The sequence below is a fragment of the Strongylocentrotus purpuratus genome, unplaced genomic scaffold, assembly GCF_000002235.5.
Source record: "Strongylocentrotus purpuratus isolate Spur 01 unplaced genomic scaffold, Spur_5.0 spur5_scaffold_15, whole genome shotgun sequence".
In the NCBI taxonomy this organism is placed as follows: domain Eukaryota; kingdom Metazoa; phylum Echinodermata; class Echinoidea; order Camarodonta; family Strongylocentrotidae; genus Strongylocentrotus; species Strongylocentrotus purpuratus.
The window spans coordinates 13481168-13502585 of NW_022145600.1; the positions used below are offsets into that span (position 1 = coordinate 13481168).

The following is a 21418-nucleotide window of genomic DNA, read 5'->3' on the forward strand; positions in this document are numbered from 1 at the left end:
ATTTTCAAGTAATTTGCTGACAAATTGTATAATGTTTGACGAAATTTAGAATTTTTGACAGTTAGTTTATCATTTCGTTTTTGAAAAAAATAAATTATTATATATATTTGCTTATTTATGATTCATTGTCAGAAAAATACTTATTGTATTTTATATTACTACTCGAAAAACATTGTATTTATATGAATGCAGAAGAAAATAAAATAAAATCAAATCAAATACATGACTTTTGTGTGTGCGCGCGCGTGTGTGTGTGTGTGTGTGTGTGCGTGTGTGTGTATGTAGGTGCGTTTAATGTTTGAGCATCATCCCAATACATACAGAGAGAGAGAGAGAGAGGGGGGAAGGAAACTAGAGAGCTAAAAAGATAGGTAAAGAGAGAGAGAGAGAAAAAAAAATACTGCAACATTAACCAGTTTAGGCCATCTAATGTATTTCAGTTCATTGGAACTTAACGGCAGAACCCCTATCAATTATTTCACTTTAAAGTTCATTGCAATCTATATAGACGGCATCTACCGTTTAATGCAAGGGTTATTAGGCCTTGTAAACGTCGGGGAAGTCTTTAAGTCATTTTCTAATGTATGCACGCATAATAACAATGAACATGTTTTAACATGATTGCTGATGAACTGCCAAATGTATAAATAGCAAAATTTTGCTATTATGATTAAGACAAAATAGAGTCAATAGGACAAGAAATGAATACATCTAATAGTCATATACGAATTACTTAATTAATTCAATGATGGATTGACATTAACCTGTAGTGGGTATTTTTCGGGTAGGTGGTATGTCGGTGAGAATTAAAAAACTAAAATATGATATTATAATACTCTTTCATTTTATTTTCAAGTCTAGGGTTGGTTGGCTCCAGTTCATTTAAAGGGATAGTTGAGTTCTGTTTTTAGACTGCAAATGCCTTCAAAGTGCATGGTTATTGCTCTTATTCTTATCTATGACATTTCTAGTGCCCTTTTAGGACCCAAAAATTGCTATGAAGGTAATTTTAGACCCCAAAATGTGTGAAATTTAGCCAATACGATCATACCAATTCAACTCTATTTTCAAAAAATACAGTGACCGATAATTAATTGATTAATTAATAATAACAATACATGGGCCGACTGGTTGTGTGTAATATAACCAAAAAGCCAACAAACAAAAACCAACATCGGCATTGGCTGAAATACAACGTAAAAGGCGCTATTTCGTTTTTTCAACGGCTTTTTCATATTATCGAATATTTGTGGTGGTACACAAATATTATAAATTGTTACATTTATGGATATTCCAGCCGTCTCTGAACTGATTTTGATGAAGCAAAGATGATTTGTCATTTAACAGAAGTGCTAACGTCGTATTCGCTCCTTGTCTCGGTTATTGGTTCCTATATCAACAGGGCCTTCGCATGAATTTCACCGTGATATCATTCAAGCAACGGGCTGGAGCAGGGCAAGTTGTTTGGAGCTGGTGTGATCACCACGCCATTGTTTAGCACAAAATTGTTTTGAACCAACTACCTTGACAACTTGGCTAATATGATGTTATACTTTGGTACTCTATTGAACGTAGAGTAAAGGTTGGTGTTGAATACATAAACAGGTTTACAAATCTGAAGATACATTTGGAACCTTTCCGCCTTGTAATTTTATACTGCTTGAAAAATCATCTTCATATTTTGACCCATCACTGAGTGCGATCATAAACAGTTCGCAGGGTCAATATTTATTTGAGGTTTTGTTCCGTTTTTGGAGCAGCTTTAGAAATCCCCCAATTTAATTGGACTTTGACTTCAGCGTCTAAAAGAAAATGCTGTCAGTCTCTGGTCCGATTGTCTACGGAATATTATTGTCGCTGAGAATATGCCACAGAAGTCGATCAAAGTGTGCCTTCTTGGCGTAAGTATATCACACTGAAAATCTTTTCGAGAGTGTTTTAGTTGTTCTAATTTGTCAATGAGCCCTTTGGTCAATAGGAATTCGAAGCGCGCTTAATCATTTTCTTTTGCATTTCCTTGATATTGATTGTAATTGGAGGAGTGTAATATAATGAGGTATTTAGGTATTATCTCAGTCAGGCCTATAAGTTAACTTATCAACCTCACAACGTGAATTTCCTACGAATAATAATTATGCCCCACTGACATACGTATGGTAAATGTTTGCTTAATCATTGAAAAACGCAAAATGTTATTATTCTCGTTAACTCCCATGACGTTGGCCTGTACAACACAACGGAATAACGCCTTTTCATGGTCCAACGTATAATCTGCGTTGAAAATATATTACGTGCGCATGTCTGTGCGAGGTTTGGGTAACAAAAGGGGACTTCCCCATGCCGGCGGAGTAACCGCTGTCCTGTCCTGAATTGTTATATCGAATAGACAGTGTGTGTGTGAGGGGGGGGGGGGATGTTTCACAAATACTAAGACTTCAAGTTGGACTTAACTTTGGCAGGCCGTTCATGCCACTAGTTCCTTTTACCATTCCTGGCATTGGTTTCTCAAGGGACGTACAAATCATTGTCACAAATCTACAAAATTTGCATTGTTGATAGTTCACTATAATTGAAGGACAAAATATTATCTAAAGATCATAATTGAGAGACCAATGGTAAGAGCAACAAGTGGCATGAATGGCCTATCATAGTTAAGTCCAACTTAAAGTCGATCTTAGTCTTTTTGAAACACCCCCCCCCCCCCCCTGATCAGGCATGCGTTGGTTCTAAACTATAACAATGGGATGCGTAACACTCCACTTGGCTTTCAAGTTCCTTGCTCCGAGGCGCTCTTCATCTGCGGGGAATCTCAGAGGCCAGGCACAGTTTCACATTTAAAATACCGGCAAAATGTCAGTGTAAATTATAAAATTTGTTTGGGGATTGTATTGGGAATAGTGCATGTACTGTAGACAGTATGATCGATCTCTGTACCCCCCCCCCTCTCTCTCTCTCTCTCTCTCTCTATCTTTCTCTCTCTTCAAGACGCCTATATACTGCCGTGTCGCTCCACAATTCCCTTTCTCAAGATTCTTGGAGCCCTATCCTTCCTTCCCACAATCTTCATGATGATGTGTGTTTACTTTCATGTCATTTATTATAGACTCTCTGTGTAGGGAAAACCTGTATAACTACGCAATTCGTCAAAGGAAAGTTTGATGAGAACTGCGTCAGCACTATCGGGTAAGCTTCTACCCTCTTGACCACTTTCTCAATACAATACCGCTAATTTATCATTATACAATGTATCATATTACAACAATTTCTTACGACAGGAGCCTGGTCAAAATATAAATGTAAACGTCTATTCAACGAGAATTTCGTTGATGTACATGTCTGCACCTAATGGTGCTTTAAACATTGGTTGAATGGCCAATATGATTTAAAGCATAACCTTCATTCTCAATAAGGTCTTACTTGACTTTATTGAAATTATAGGAATGTCTTTATGAAACTAGTTAGAAGGAAGTAATTCTAGAACAGTAATATGAATAACAAAATCCGACTCGTACCATTCTGGATATAAAAAGATGCGAGACGTTTCTCTCGAGTCTTATACCCCATTCACAGTGGCCTCAAACACCGCGACAGCAGCGGGACTGTCCCGCTGCTGTCGCGGTGTTGTCTTCAGTGTGAAGGCTCGGACCCGTTATAAACTATCGCGGGATAACACCGCCTCGCGATAACGCCGCGACAAACTATCGCTAGTATTAAGAAATATGGTCCAAAGAGAGGTGAAAAAGGCTAAACTCGATTACTTACAAAACAAGATAGAAGAAAATAAACAAGATTCGAAAAAACTTTGGCAGAATCTAAAAAGCTTAGGATTGAAAAATAAGAAGCGAAAAGAACAAGAATCTGTCATTAAAATTGATGGGGAATTATGTCATGATAAGATGGCCATCGCTGATGAATTCAATTCTCATTTCACAAATGTGGCTGCCAAATTAGTAGACAAACTCCCCCCTTCCAAAGACTTTTTCAGCGCAGACAATGATTGTATTCGTGACTTTTACGAAAGAAAAGGTGTACGTGAAAACAGCTTCGAGTTATTACCAATCAGTGAACAATTTGTTTTCAAAGAGTTACGTAAGTTGAATGTATCAAAAAGTACTGGGTTAGACTTGATTCCAGCTAAATTTCTAAAAGATGGTGCGAAGGTTTTATTTAAGCCTCTAAGTTACTTAATGAACCTATCTATCTTGACGAGTACTTTTCCAGAAGATATGAAAATAGCAAAAGTGACTCCACTTTATAAAAAGAAAGATAAAACTGATGTTAGCAACTATAGACCTATTAGTGTTTTAAGCGTAGCATCAAAGATTCTAGAAAAATCGGTCTGTGTTCAAATTGAAAGATACTTCAAAGAAAATGATATAATTTATGAATTTCAATCTGGTTTTCGACATGATTATTCGACTGAAACATGTCTAATTCATTTGACTGATTATTTGAGGAGAGAAACTTCCCAAGGGCGCTTTGTTGGTATGGTGCTCCTTGATCTGCAAAAAGCTTTTGATACAGTTAATCATTGCGTCTTATTGAAGAAGTTACAACTAATGGGTTTTGATAAGGCAAGTTTAGATTGGTTCAGATCCTACTTATCTAATCGGCACCAAGTAGTGGCCATTCATGATATTCGTTCCAAACTAATGCCTATAACATGCGGTGTTCCTCAGGGAAGTATTTTAGGCCCAATTCTATTTTCAAGTTATATAAATGATATGTGTACTTGTATAAAAGACTTCAAACTATTATTGTACGCAGATGACAGCGTACTACTCTATTCAAATCCTGATCCTAAATATATTGAGGAAAAGCTCAGTGAACAGCTGTCTACGTGTGTCGATTGGATGACTGATAATAAGCTTTCTTTACACTTGGGAAAAACAGAAAGCATTTTATTTTGTTCTAAAAGTAGTTCTAAAAAGTCATTTGAATTCAAAGTGAGACACAATAATCAAGCAATCAAGAGAAAAGAGTCTGTGAAGTATTTAGGCATTGAGTTGGCTAGCGCAATTTCATTTTCATCTTTAGTAGAATCAGTTGTAAAAAAAGCAAATTCTCGTCTGAAATTTTTGTACAGATATCAAAGTTGTATGGATTTAAAAGCAAGACGTACACTCTGTTTTGCTCTTATTCAATGTTTATTTGACTATGCTAACCCTGCATGGTACAGTAACATAAACAAGTCAGATCAAAAGAAGTTGAAGATTATACAGAACAAAATGGTGAGATTTATCAACTGTTCTGGTCCAAGAACTCATGTTGGCTATAGCGAACTTTCTAAAGCTGGTTTTCTTGAAGTCGACCAAAGATCAAAACAACTCGCATTGCATCACGTGCATAAAATATATCATACTAGGTCGAATCATTATATTCGATCCAACTTCGATCTTGTTACTGACGTACATGATTATAATACAAGAAATAGACGATTCAACTTTAACTTACCAGAAAGAGTAGGTAGTATTGGAAATTCGTTTTATTACAATGCCATAAAACATTGGAATTCCCTTCCCAATGGTGTAAAAGAAATAGGAAACTATGATCATTTTAAGAGGAAATTAAAGGAATACCTAATACTTGACAGTCAGAGAAGAGAAGTGAATGACATGTTATATGATTGAAATTGTTATTCTTCTGTCGGTTCATACTTTTTCATGTTGTATATACTTATGTTTTCGTACGTTATAGAAATTCTACAAATTCATCATTATTTTCCTCTTCTTCCTTCTCCTCTTTTTCTTCTTCTCCTTCTTCTTTTTCTTCTTGTACTTAATATCATTTCTATCATCAGTTTAATGTTGTTATTATTATCTTTGATAAGTAGTTCTTTTAATTTTCTTATCTGTCTGTAAATATTACTATTTTAATTTATTAATTGTATACATGTCTGTAAGGGACCCCACTGGAAATAAGCTCTCGAGCTTTCGTGGGTTATCCTGTTCAAGCTGACTTATTTTTGATCTGTTATTATTGTATATTGTTGTATGTTGGAAGCTTGTCGAATAAAAATCAATCAATCAATCAGGTTCGCCTAGCTACAGCAGCGGGACAGTCCCGCTGCTGTCGCGGTGTTTACTCAGTGTGAAGGCTCTCCGCTATAACACCGCGACAAACACATGTGATTTGTTTACTTACCTATCACTGACCTCTTTTCTCCAGCAATGGGGAACATAAAGTGAAATAGAAATAAAGTAACCAGTGGATTCAAATTGATTTTATTATTATGTAGATATTATAATTATCCAAATAAAAATATTTCACACTTCAAAAAATTAAAATATTCTGACTGGAAGCAATAAAAATGCTAGTTTTTTAAAAAGTAAAGTAAAGTGTGTAAAGTACAGCTAGCGCGTGCAATTTCAAGCAATCGAAAACCCCGCGCTGAAGTATTTCCGGTCATATCGGGGTCACTCGCGGGTCATGAGCCATGCATACACGAGTTTGTTACGGAGGTAATAAAAATCACCCGCTGCAGCGTGAATGGGTACATGATATTTATCCCGCTGCTGCAGCGGGATAACTTTTCTACTGTGAATGCATTTGTAGCGGTGTTATGGCGGTGTCGCCGCTCCGCTACAACGCCGCTACAAATTTCAAAACCACTGTGAATGGGGTATGGCCTCAAACACCGCGACAGCAGCGGGACTGTCCCGCTGCTGTCGCGGTGTTGTCTTCAGTGTGAAGGCTCGGACCCGTTATAAACTATCGCGGGATAACACCGCCTCGCGATAACGCCGCGACAAACTATCGCTAGGTTCGCCTAGCTACAGCAGCGGGACAGTCCCGCTGCTGTCGCGGTGTTTACTCAGTGTGAAGGCTCTCCACTATAACACCGCGACAAACACGTGTGATTTGTTTACTTACCTATCACTGACCTCTTTTCTCCAGCAATGGGGAACATAAAGTGAAATAGAAATAAAGTAACCAGTGGATTCAAATTGATTTTATTATTATGTAGATATTATAATTATCCAAATAAAAATATTTCACACTTCAAAAAATTAAAATATTCTGACTGGAAACAATAAAAATGCTAGTTTTTTAAAAAGTAATATGATAAAACCCCGCGCTGAAGTATTTCCGGTCATATCGGGGTCACTCGCGGGTCATGAGCCATGCATACACGTGTTTGTTACGGAGGTAATAAAAATCACCCGCTGCAGCGTGAATGGGTACATGATATTTATCCCGCTGCTGCAGCGGGATAACTTTTCTACTGTGAATGCATTTGTAGCGGTGTTATGGCGGTGTCGCCGCTCCGCTACAACGCCGCTACAAATTTCAAAACCACTGTGAATGGGGTATTAGGCTAACAAATATCATAGGGGTTTCACAAGCTTGTTATAATGTATACAGTAATTTTTCGTTTCATAACTATCAAAAGAATGTGTCTTTTACATCTTTGTTTTCAAGGACAAGACTATCATTTCATGCATAAATCTTTTAATTATGAATACAATACGCTCTATTTTCTTCTTATGCATATGAAATTAGTCTAGTTCTTACTGAAACTAGCATTCGCTATTGAGCTATTGTTGGGTAGTTGGCATGTTGTTTTGGTCATAAAACTTTTCTGACTTACTCTCCCTCTCTCTTTTTCTGTCTCTCTCACTCCCTGTCTCTATTTCTTCTTCTCTCTATATATTTATTCTCTCTCCCCCCCCTCTCTCTCTCCCTCTTACTCTGATCTCTCCCTCTGCGTCTCACTCTCATCTCTCTTTCTCTCTCTCTCTCTCTCTCCTCTTTTCAACTTCCTCTTCCTCCCCTCTCGTCATCTCTCTCTCTTTCCCTCTCCCATCATAGCGCCGCCTTCTTGTCAAGATCACTCTACTTTCAGAACATCGAATATAGTTTTGCATTATGGGATACGGCGGGACAAGAAAGGGTAACTATGATATTCTCTTGAAGATTTATTGTTGAGAAGAAGGATTTTGTTTGTCAGCGTTATCGGAAATCATAGGTGTAAAATCATCTGATTTTCATATCATGTTTGTCGTTGTTCACTAAATAAATGACATTCTGTTCCATAACAGCAAACAATAAAAGAAATGATCCCTCTTTCATAATGGGGCGACCATTATTCTCTAAATATATGGCATCATTTCTATGTAACTTTGTAATTACTAAGAATTAGAATTGATACATGTGGTGGTGGTTATTTAACCTGACTGCTAAGAAAGCATAAACGCTTGTTAGTAAGCTACAAGTCCACTCCGAGGGACCTGGTAATGAGGATTAATGCCTTACCAAAGGGCACTAGCGCATCGGCATGGCTTCGAACCCGGCCACCGGATTACGAGACCACTGCTCTAACAACTAAAGCTATCGCGCCTCCTTATCAATAGCCAGTTTGATGACAAACGAGTTTAATGTGTATCTAATTGTCATAAGATATCTACATGGCATAATTCGTATTGATTCACGAATAGCAGGAAATATAATTCCATACAGTTTTTGTTATTATCACCTGTTTATTTGTCTTTTACAGTTTCGTTCACTGGCCCCTCTGGCGTACAGGTCTGCAGCCGCCGCACTCATCGTTTATGATATCACAAATCAGGTAAGAGAAAATAGATTTTTCTCTTAGGGTGACGCTAAGGGGTATCCCACCGGGGAGGGAAAATGTTGCCCCGCCGATGCATTCAAACAATTTTCAAATGATTTACTCTTTTTTTCCCCTTCTTCTTCCTCGTTTTTTTAAAATTTATTTTGATGAAAAATCGACTTTCTTGTGCGGTGTGAGGGGTAAGATTTTGTTTAATGCAACCACTGCATAAATACCAACGCAATATCGCATTGGGGAGGAGGGGCAACTGCCCAAATAAAATTGGGGCAAATGTAAACAGATTATTTCTTTCTTCCTCTTAAAAAATAGGATTCCTTCGATGAGGTGGATTTCTGGATCTCAGAGCTGAGGAGCATGGGCCCTGAGGAAATCTTGATTTATGTGATTGGGAACAAAGTAGACCTTGAATCATACCGTGTTGTCGACCGGGAAGTGGCAGAGAGTTACGCCCAAACCAAAGGAGTGTTTCACTTTCATTCCAGCGCCAAGACTGGTCAGGGTGTCGACGAAATCTTCTATCATATCTGTAAGTAATTCCATTTTTTTTATCGCCTATTCTATGTATTTCCACACTTATTCCCCGAGCGATAAAGGGATGCCATTTATCTGAATCGACGGCAAGTAGCTAAAGTTTGCATGCTATTTTCACAACAGTACTCTTGAAAACATGGGGCGCAGTTGATCAATAATTTACATAATTTTACATAAGTGTAATCATTATGATCTCGTCTCATCTCGTTCTTTCACGTGAAGCAAATTTGGGAAACGACAAGGCAGAAGCGGATTTCAAGAAAACAGGGGAGTCGAAGGAAAAATTTCAGAGGGGGGGGGGGGGGGTTCTGTCCTTTTCTTGGATCCGCTAAAGCAAAAGGCAATAATAAGAATCCTAAAAATCTAAATTCTAAAGAACTTAGTTAGTTTTGAAGAAGAACAAAATTACGTCTATAATTAAAAAAAAACATTTACGAATACTAAAAGTTATTACTGCACCATGCTTGAAAGGGATTTAACTAAATTACAACGACTAAGTGATAAGCTTGTTATCAATTAAAGAGAAAATTTAAACCATATGAGGGCATTCTCTAAAAAGTCATTGGTTTTAAACATTCATTATAATAAAATTGTGCATGTTGTGCTTTGTTAAAATAATGATTAAATAGAGAGATCATCAACAAGTATTTAAAAATATTCGTTTGAAAACTGTAAGCATTTTTTTGTCTTTCAACAGCCGGTTCAAAATTATCGAACATTTGTGGGGCCCCACAAATATTAGGAATGGTTATATTTATGGACATTTCAGCCGTCTGTGAACTGATTTTGATCAAACAAAGATGATTTTGTCATTTAAATTGTATATGTTCTTTCGAACTGGCCACTCAGTTTTTCATTATCTCACAAAGAAATTGAATAAGTTATGTTCTTGAATATCCCTTTTCATTTCCTTTACTCCTAACAGGTCAAAAGACAAGATCAATACAAGAAAATAGATGCAAGAATCGTCAGAGTACGGTCGATGTCTCCAACTCTACCAATTCCGATGGAAACAGAGAAGGTGATCGCGGTCGATGTCGATGTCAGAGCAAGTGATCACATCATCAAACATGATCGCAAAGGCTTTCTAAAATCAACGTAAAAGCAATTTCAGTAGCCTTTTACATCGCCTTTTGAAATGCGCGAACCTATTACTTCAACCAAACATGATTTCTATAAAGGGAATACAACAGGAAATTGAAATTTCCTTGAGCTAATTAATCTCTTTGCTAACAGCTATTATCAGGCTTTATAAACTCTTTGCATGCGTCAAGAAAAAATCTGATGTCATGGCTTAAGATTTACATGGAATTAAAACGAAAAAAAAACATTGCTATTATCCGTATATTCATATTAGACTTCCTAAACTGACGTTCTGCGTAATTCTACTCAGGCGACAGTGATGATTGTTCCGCGCTAAATATTCTTTACTAACTTAATTCTTTATCCCCAAGCCAGCCTAACCCCAACATTACACGCCAAAGAATACCCGAATCAATTGCTCCGCAAACATTATCTTTCAACATTTCTTGCCAATGAACAATGCGAGATAAACTTATTTATAGTGACACAAAATGCCCTGAAGTTAAAAGAAATCTGGGTGGGGGTAGGAGGAGGAGGGTGGAAGAGAGAGAGAGAGAGAGAGAAAGAGAGATCGAGAGAGAGAGGGGGAGGGGGCAACACTGTTTTTTGTTTTTCATTATCATTAATGAGATGGATCATGTAAGCAATCTGTGTTTTATGTTTAAAGAGATGTTAATCATAATATACATATTCAGGCAGGGGCGTAGACAACGGGGGGGGGGGGGGATGAGGGGGATGCATCCCCCCACCTCACAAGGTGGGGGGGATGGCATGTACAATCATCCCCCCCCCAGGTTTTGGGGAATGATATTTGCTTACTTAATAAGTCATAATGATGATAATAATAGTAATAATAATAATGATAACAATTATAATATTAATAATAATAATAATTATGATGATGATAATAATAATCCTCATCATTATTGTAATTGTGTTTATTGTTATTAGCCGCATTCACACGGTGAAAGCCAATTCAGACGGTAAAAAAAAGAAAATCTTACAAGTATTTTGTGGTTATCTTGTGGTTTGGAAACCACAAGATAACCACAAGATTAAACAGGCGCGGATCTACAAAAACAAAACAAAAAAAAAACAAACAAAAAGAAAAAAGGGAAAAAAAAGAAGAAAAAAAAAAGAAAAAAAGAAAAAAAAAGAACGCACGCTGGAGAGAAACCCTTTCAAGTGCAAATATTGTGAGAAGATATTCAACTCATCTGGATATAACTGTGTATTTAACTGTAACTTGATTTAAAAATACGTTATCATGCACTGCTTTTTATGGTCTCCATTGTGTTAATAGATGCCAGGAAAACATCACTTACGGGGTTCAAATAAACACCCCCAAAAAAATTGGCTCGCCGCTTCGCGGCTCGTGGACGATGCTCCGCATCGTCATTATTGGTCAACCCCCCCTTAGCAAAAAGCTAGATCCGCCCCTGAGTCATCCCCCCAGGTGTACGAACCTGTCTACGCCACTGTATTCAGGACTGTAGTACTGAAATAAAAGTTGCAGTTTATTAAAATCATTTGGACCTGAAAGGGGTCGAAATTTAGTTAAAATTCTATTAATTTCATTTGACTTTATAAGCTAGAACATGACGCCATTCAATATTAACGGGTGACTTTAAGTCTGTGAATGTTATTATAAGTTATGACATTTGGTATCCAGTATAATATTTAAAGTCGATGTATGGCGCGGCCCGGCCGCCGCCATTTCTAGGCCCTAGAAATGACAATAAATTGGATGTTCTGAACGGAGGGGATAGGGGTGGGGGGGGGGGGGCTACTCTCATATCCCACGTCTAGGGATAATCCCCCACCTTTTATTAATATCTGAATACGCCACTTTTTATACTCATTAGGGGGTGAAGGAGGGCGATGTTCCGCACTCTATGGAATGCTCTCCCTGCACATTCGAACTTCAAGTCTGTACAAGTAGAATATAATGGATACCTCCTGACTGGGGCTGTCTTATTTTTAAGTAATTTGCTGGAAAATTGTATAATGTTTGATGTTTGATGAAATTTAGTATTTTTGACAGTAAGTTAATCATTTCGTTTTTGAAAAAAAAAATATTATATATATTTGCTTATTTATGATTCATTGTCAGAAAAATACTTATTGTATTTTATATTACTACTCGAAAAACATTGTATTTATATGAATGCAGAAGAAAATAAAATAAAATCAAATCAAATCAAATAAAATATGTGACTTTTGTGTGTGCGTGTGCGTGTGTGTGTGCATAACGGCGCGTTTAATGTTTAAGTATCATCCCATACAGAGAGAGAGAGAGAGAGAGAAAGAGAGAGAAAGAGAGAGAAAGAAGAGAGAGAGAGAGAGAGCTAAACAGATAGAGGAAGATAGAAAGAGAGAGAGAGAGAGATATACTGCAACAATAAACTAGTTTAGGTCATCTAATGTATTTCAGTTCCTTGGAACTTAACGGCAGAGCGCGCCCCTATTAATCTGTTGACTCTACAGTTCATTGCCATCTATATAGACAGCATCTACCGTTTAATGTAGGCTAAGTGTTATTAGGCCTTGTAAACCTCGGGGGAAGTCTTTAAGTCATTTTTTAATGTATGCACGCATGATATCAGTGAACATGTTTTAACGTGATTGCTGATGAACTGCCAAATGTATTGAGAGCAAAGTTTCATTATTATGATTAAGACAAGATAGAGTCAATAGAAAAAAATGAATACATTTAATAATCATAATTACGCATTACTTAATTAATTCAATGATGGATTCATATTAACCTGTAGTAGGTACTTTTAGGGTAGGTGGTATGTCGGTGAGAATTCAAAAACTAAAGTATGATATTATAAAACTTTTTAATTTTATTTTCAAGTCTAAGGTTAGTTGGTTCAAGTTCATTTAAACCTTTTAGGACAAGGTCTTTATGAGGATTAAATTGAAGATAAATAGTTCTTCAAATTTACAACAATATCAGTCATTTTACTTCTACATTGTAATCTCTGAAACCAATAGACAAACGCAAAAAGACTTTGTCGAAAAGTTGAAACAACGGCTTAGTTTGATCGAAAAACAATGTCAGACAAGCTTCAATTGAAATTCTCCTCTTCAGAATGTGTTTTACAAAGGCATGTTTTTCACCTGCATTCCCTAGATCTCTAACATTGACCATATTTACTTTTAATGATAACATAAGCTGCGTAAAGAACGTAACAATATCATTTCAAGGTGTTGCGTTTCCCTTCTTCGAGATCCAGCCTTCATAATCATTGGGGGGTAAGAGCACTTTTTTTTTGGGGGGGGGGGGGTCCACGATTTGATGACAAATTTTGAATAAGTTGGGAGAGGTGAGGTCACCTTTTTGGGTCACCCTTTAGCACACAATGCACAAGTTTGCAAATATATACCGATATACCGACCTCACCACAGCCTTTTGCCGGTTGGTATATCAAGTCGACAGCCTTGTGAGCGCTTGGATAAGACCAGAGAACATTGGCATTCACGATGCCCGTTTTTAATTATTATTTGTTTCTGATGCCTGAGTTGCCCCCCCCCCCCCTTGTCTTCCCTTTATCTAGATTGCGCGCTCTCTCTCTCTCTCTCTCTCCCTTTCTCTCTCTCTCGCTGTCGCTGTCAAACTCCCGAATAGAGTACCGAAGTGCTAACGTCATATTCGCTCGTCGTCTCGGTTACTAGTTCCAAACAACAGAGCCATGCGCATGAGGATCACCGCGGCATTATTAGGGACTTTTAGATTTGCATGTCGACAGCTTTGACTGCAACGTGTGACGTCATTTTAAGGCACTGCGCATGTGTCACGTCGTCTCAGTCGGCGATCGAGAATGCTTTAACCTTGATTGTCCTAAATCTAGTACGGTACAAGTGTGCCGCGTGCGCATAAAATATACAGTTCCTCAGGTACACAAAGAAACATCCCTTCCCTGCTATTAAGTAAAAATGTGTAGAACAGGTGTCACACGCATATTCAACTGTTCTACACATTTTTACATAATAGCAGTGAAGGGATGTTCTTTTGTCTACCACAGCAATTGTTGAGGGTAGAATGAGGAACTGTATATTTTGTCCTCTTTAATTGTCCGTCATAATCGTAGTGTTACTTCCTGCATGCATGTATATCGTCGAGTGCGATCTTTAAAAGATCTAATTGTAGTCAACATGGGCAGTTGAGTACGTTGACACGCATGATCAGTCGGCGTTCGTCGTGTTCTCGTCCACTTAATCTAAAAGTCCCTACTTCAGCAACGGACAGGAGCAGGGCAAATTCTAAGTTTGGCGCTGGTGTGATCAAATCGCCATTAGGGACTTTTAGATTTGCACGACGAGAACGTGGACTGCGACGTGTGACATCCAATTTTACGTCCTTTTAAGGGACTGGCAGTGACGTCACATTGCCTTAAAAGGATGTCACACGAGCAGTCCACGTTCTCGATATCGTCGTGCAAATTTAAAAGTCCCTAATGTTACACCTTGACAACTTGGCTAATATGACGTCACACTTCGGTACTCTATTTCTACAGTACTCTCTTAGGGTATGTTTATGCTCAACTTTTTCTGGCCAGAATCAGGCATCTGTTACGCGTTTAGTTCAAAACACGGTTGCGTCCTTTCTCACTTTTGTAGAATCACCGAAAAACGGCGATCATGATCGCCGATCGTAAACTCACAAAAAGGTGCGTTTACAATTTGTAAACGCGTTTAAATGTGGTCAACGCACTGATGCAAGGCCAATTAAGGCCGCCCAGGAAGAATTGCCTGGAGGAGCCAGAGAAGTGAGCATAAACAGTACACCGTGGAACTGCGATTACGATGAGCGTTTACGATGTGCGTTTCAAATCGCTCATTCTGCCTTCAAAATTGAGCTTAAACGCACCCTTAGACAGCTAGCACGGGCCAAGTATATGATTTGCATCACAAATCATTTTTCGACTGACTCACCAATAAATGTGTATTGAAATGGAATTTGCTATTGTTTGGATAGGTGAGCATTTGTATTCTTGCAAATGAGGCTTGGTGCATTCATGCAAAGCATGAATATACAGGGGTTTGCCGCCATTGAACGTTTTCACTCTGGAGCATACAACCACATAAGTTGTTGTTGCTCTTCCTTGTCCGCTTTAAACAAACAAAATTGTACAACCACGCCCTGAAATTTGTTACCCTCTTTCAATGGACAGGGCTAGTTACAGTCTTTAAGGAGGCAGACCTGAATGGTAACATGTTGGCTGATGCATCGAAATGCGGTTTGAGGTATGCACATCTTCTAGCAGGTAGCATTCAATATGTCTTTGTAGTGCGAGAAGAGAGAAGGGGTGAGTGAGGAGAAAAAAAATACTATTCCTGTACAGTGTGATGTTAGAATCTGTAATAATTTTCAAATAGTAAAGTGCATACTATGTTTTTATTTCTGTAGGTAAAATTCCTAAACGTATTCACGTATGAAACAATTCAGTTCCACACATTGGATTTCTCAGTCGATACGGAATTGATCATCATTTTCTACATAGAAAATTATTGATGGAATACTGAGAATTGCCAGATACAGCAAGAAAGCTTGTCGTAAGAGAACGAAGTGTTAGAAGAGCCCTTTTACTCTAGGATTATTCAAATAAGAGTATGGCTTTATAGAACCGATCTAATACAGGAGGCACATTAATGACTCGGGGAGCTAGGGGGGGGGGGGGGTTCTCTTGAATACGAAGAATACCTCGCTTCCAGTAATCCAATGTTCCGGTCTATTTATTATCATTGTAAATAGGCTAACTACAAAACTGTCTAAACATAGCACAATAGAAACTCTTCTACCAACATGGTCTTAAATATTAATTAAGATGGATCGATGTTTATCAGAGCATAGCTCTGGTATCATAAAAAAAAATCATTCTGCTTATGAAGGCAAAAAACATGTTTGGTTCAAACTGCTTCATCAGTGAAACGAATTATAGAGGATCAGATATGAGAAAAGACTTGTAATGGAATTGCAGAAATGAAAATGGTAAAGAATATTCTACATAATGGAAGAGAAGTAGCCTTTTGCAAGAACAAATGTCACTCTGACCTCTTTCCATATCTCTTGCATTAAAGAATGGAACAGTCTGCCTGATGATATAAAAAATAGTACAACTCTTTCTAGGTTTAGAAGTTTATCTAAAACGTACCTGCTTTAAAGACTGACATAGTTTTTATTTGCATCTTAGTAATTTCTTATTCTGAAATGCTTTTTGACCACTAAGGACCTACTCGTCAGTGTGTTTGCTGTGTATGGGCGTGTGTGTGCGTGTGTGAGAGAGTATTTGTATGTTCTATATTCTGTAGCTTAGTATTTTCATCCATTGTATAATCATACTTAACATTCTTTTTACTGTAAATGTATGTATTTTGTTGACTATAGGGCCCCGCTCACAAGCTTAGCTTCTAAAGGGGTCCTAAAACCATTCAGTTTATGATGTAATCAAGTTAGAATATGTTGATTGATGTACTATTACCAGTCTCTTTTTTATGTAACAGATTATATCATGCTTTGTATGGTTTTGAATAAATTAACTGAACTGAACTGAACGACGATAACTTTCCCATACTACTGGGAGGTCGTTAAGTCTCACTGGAGATTGACGGATCATAATGATGGGACGGGTGGTAATGATGGTTTGGAAATGAGAAAGATTACACTGTGTCACCGAAGACGGTGGTTAAAAGTATGCACTGGCATGCAAATAGGGACTTTTAGATTTGCGTGGACTGATACGTGTGACGTCCATTCAAGGCAGTGCATTAAAAGGACGTCGATCGTAGCAATCCCCATTGTCTTCGTGCGAATCTAAAAGTCCCTATTGCTCAAGAAGTGAACATGACATAAACAATATACATAAACATACCGTGTCATGGAAACAGAAGGAGTTTAATGCGCTTGCAAAAGGCAGAGGTTATAAATGAAGTTAGGAGTTCAGTAGACATTTATATTCTTTCATAATTTTACTTGGAAGTAACAGACATCCTGCATAGGTATATCACATGATGATATCTATATGAGCTTTATTTCCTTACTGAAGAATTCCTAACTGTGTTTGCTTTATACCTGTTTACATTTTCTCACTGGAGAATAATGTAATACATGTGCTGACATACTGATATATCAGAAGAAGATTATGAAACAGAGTTCTCGTGACTTAACATTGTGATGATATTTCACTTGAAATTAGTACATACACGTACGCATTGATACATACACATGTACAAGTATATCAAACGATGAAATCTATACGAACCTTAGTTTAGTCCTTACAGAAGGACGCCCTTTATGCATGTTTACACTGTCTCACTGGATAAGAATATAATGCATGTGCTGCTATACAGATGTATCAGAAGAGGTTAATCAAGAAGATGGTTCTTGTTTAAATTGAGATTACATCAAAAGTTATGCACAGGTAGGAGTATATCAAAATGATGGAATCTATATAAACCTTATTGTCCTTACAGAGGGATGTCTTATTGATTTATGCATGTTTAAGTTGTCTCACTGGAGACGAATGTATAATACCTGTGCTGACATAGCGATGTTTAAAAAGATGTCTATGAACAAGGGAGTTCCAGTGACCATAAGTTTTGACTGCATTCACTTGTTACATTAAAGATAAAGGTGAGTTCTGGTAATGCGATTGCATTGTGAAAGAAAAGGTGTGGAATGGATCAGAAACAGTTGATCATGTAGCATGTAAGTATTGGTGTGCACTGCAAGGTTCTGGAGTCATCAAAATCATAATAAATTTGGCCGAGTCTTGGTAAAGTAACAAGCACTGTACACAGAAAGCTATATATGGGACAACACACATGGTGTCGGGGCTAGTACTACCTTGATTTCCTTGTCTTTCTATGCTCATTACTCAGCCAGTATACATTTTCTTCCAAAATTGTTGGGCACATGTCATTTATTTGTAATCCTGAACATTCAGTGTAAGTTTCGTTTGATTCTGTGAGAATTAATTTTCTTTTTTTATCAGAACTGGAGTTTATCTTTAATACAATGTTACTACAGGGCTTGTATAAATTAAATGGCGAAGAGTAAGTTAGATCTCGAGAGTATATGAGTGAGACACATTTAAAAGCAGGCAATATGACAAAAACAAAGGACAAGTACTAGTAGTAGAAGCACGGAAGGTGTTGAAAATATGTCATGCCATGTGTGATCTCAAATCAAGGTACTCCTGTTCCATAACGAACCATTAGAATCAATAACACAAAATCAAATCATTGCATTACATTACCCTTTGGCTGATCTGCTCATGTAACGTTATCACAGGATCTCTATAAATCAAAGTGTTTAGGTGTAAATGAATGAGTTAGTAACATCTCCTACAAAACTTTACTGACAACAGAAAGCAGATGAATTAAGAGAAGGAACTTAGCTAGCTTTGGACAGTAAACCCACATTACCAATGAATGAGTTACTTAAACAACCCATTCATGATACTCATTAGAATAAGTTTCCCGTTCATGCGACTTAATTTGATACATTTGTCAATGATAAAGAAGCCAGAAAAATAGATATCCTGTTCAAGACGCGGAGAAATTTTAAGCAGGGCTCCCACTTAGCCGAGTTGGAGCCTCGAGTTGTGGCGAGCTGGCGCGAGCTTATGGCAAGCCGTTTTATCATTAAAACACATTTCTTGATATCAAGACATGATTTTACGTTGTAAAGCAATGGTAATTCTTGATATCAAGAATTGAATTCGTGATATCAAGAATTCGATTTCGTGATATCAACAATTGAATTCTTGATATCAAGAAATATATTTTAATGATAAGACGGCTAGCCATAAGCTCGCGCCAGCTCGCCACAACTCGAGGCTCCAACTCGGCTAAGTGGGAGCCCTGCTTTAGATCCAGGATAAATTCCAACTCTTCGTGCACGAGACACTGCTGCAGCGGCAGAAGTGAACTTAATGACATTTCAAAGGCATAAAGGTAGTGCAAACATGCTTGTCAAAATATATGTAAATCGTAAAAGAAATACTGACAAAACAGTTTGTTTTTACTAAATTCATGATCTGTTAAAGTCCCCATGTGATATACAGATTGCCAAGGAGACATAAATTGTCGTAAGCACTCACGGCATGATTGATAATGAAATTATGTATTATATTCCTGATGTCTTAAAGGGACTTTGTAACATTGTTCAGATGAGAGATTGTGGTGCTAAGGTAGTGACTTCAATGCTAGATGTACAATTAAAGATAATCTGAAAATTCTACTGTAGTAGGTCCATGGTTAGAGGGTGTCATACATCGACTCCTTCAAAGAAAACCATAGATATATTCGTGGTTTGAGAATTTTTTCAGGATTTTTTGCATGTCAGAGGGTAAGTACAGTAGAAGGAATATAGTAAGTAACATTTTATACAAAAATTAAGCAATTTTTTCAGCAACCTTCAACAATGCTACCAAGTCACTTTAAAGAAGTAATATCATTGATGGACACGGTCCTATCTTAACACTGGTACTTATGAATAGTACATTATAGGAAGACTGCTTAATAGACATATTCCAGCTCTTTTTACTTTATGTTTGGGAGCATGAATGAATGGTGCTCGCACGGTGCCCCCCTCCCCCCCCCCCAGGTAATTCATTTTGTATCAGTTGGTATATAATTGTATGTTTTTTGTTTCACCATACTTCGTAGGTTCAATAGGAATTATTTATTTCCGTTTGAGCTTGCGAAATAGGAACTAATGGATTTCCAAATGGACCAATAAAATTAATCTGATCTGAACAAAAATCCTTTTGTTTGGCTAGGTGAAAATTTGCAAGAATGTAAATGAGGCTCGGTGCATTCATGCAAAGCATGAATATACAGGGGTTTGCGGCCATTGGCCGTTTTCACGCTACACTCTTAGAAAAAAGGGTGCAAAAAAGGGTGCAAAATAAGAGTTTGCACCCTTTACATAAAATTGAACCCTATTGAAGGAAAAGGGGTTCAAAAAAGGGTGCAATATAAGATTTTGCACCCTTCCCACAAAAATGAACCCTAACAACCCAAAAAGGTGCAAAATAAATGTTTGCATATCGCATGCATATTCATGATTACTTTCCACTGTCACATAAAATACATTTATCATATGATTTGTTAAGCAAATTATGACAATGCACATCAATTATGTGATTTTTATTTTCCTTCGGTAATCATTAACCAATAGATTATTTTGTCTGATCATGTTACAATTACATTCACGTTTTAGCAATATATATATTGATTATATTTTTACTAACCAAGAAACATCATGCATGTTTAATATGTATATGTGTACGAGCAAATGACACGAGTATTCCTCGATGATGGGTGCAGGATTGCACCTTTTAAAGGGTGCAGGATTGAACCCCTTAAGGTGCTGCTATTGCATTGGTTTGCACCCCTAAAGGAGCAGGATTGAACCATTAAGGGTACTAACATGTCTCCTAAAAGGTGCATTCTGACACCCTCCTAAAGGGTGCAGGATTTAACCCCTAAAGGTGCTGCTATTGTTGCATCGGTTTGCACCCCTAAAGGTGCAGGATTGAACCATAAAGGGTACTAACATTTCCCCCAAAAGGTTCAATCTGGCACCCTTTTGAAGGGTGCAGGATTGCACCTTTAAAAAGGGTGCAGGATTTAACCCCTAAAGGTGCTGCTATTGTTGCATCGGTTTGAACCCCTAAAGGTGCATAGTTGCACCATTTTTTCTTAGTGTGTAGAGCATACAGTCATCATCATCATCAACTTCAGATGGCGCTGTAAAGCGCTGCTGTGGCCTTCACGAGAACACGCCATGCAACTCTTTCACCTGCCATTTGTGTTGCACCTTTCATTCCTTGTCCAGACACTTTCTTAATATCAGACCAGAGCATTTCTCATAATGTCCTCAGAGTAAATATTAAAAAGGTTAGGAGACAGTATACAGCCTTGACGTACTCCCCTGCCAATTCCAAACCACTCAGTATTGCCGTTACTGGTTCTCACTGTTGCTTCTTGGTCATGATAGAGGTTTTTGATCAGTTCGATGATGTGACTTGGGAACCCCATCTTTGCCATTGTATTCCACAATTGAGAGTGGCTCACACAGTAAAATGCTTTGCTATAATCTATAAAGCACAAAATTAGAGGCGATGTTTGTGTTCTCTGCATTTCTCTAATATGTTTCGAATGTTGACAATCTGTTCTCTTGTCCCTCTACCTTCACGGAACCCTGCTTGCTCA

General features: G+C 37.6%; 1 protein-coding gene across 1 annotated transcript; it reads left to right on the plus strand.

The window, feature by feature from the left end:
- Positions 1-1865: 1865 nt before the first annotated feature.
- Positions 1866-10162, plus strand: LOC585552 (ras-related protein Rab-21). The gene is made up of 4 exons (XM_030985958.1): positions 1866-1901; positions 8498-8569; positions 8885-9101; positions 10032-10162. Exons 1-4 carry the CDS (start codon positions 1866-1868, stop codon positions 10160-10162), a joined length of 456 nt encoding a protein of 151 aa, XP_030841818.1.
- Positions 10163-21418: the final 11256 nt, after the last annotated feature.

What these genes read in the sequence shown, in the direction of transcription:
- LOC585552 (XM_030985958.1), top strand. Translation starts at nt 1,866, where the DNA reads ATGCCACAGAAGTCGATCAAAGTGTGCCTTCTTGGC. An exon ending in TCAAAGTGTGCCTTCTTGGC is followed by an intron (nt 1,902 to 8,497) that starts GTAAGTATATCA and finishes TGTCTTTTACAG; the next exon opens with TTTCGTTCACTGGCCCCTCT. An exon ending in CGAAATCTTCTATCATATCT is followed by an intron (nt 9,102 to 10,031) that starts GTAAGTAATTCC and finishes TACTCCTAACAG; the next exon opens with GTCAAAAGACAAGATCAATA.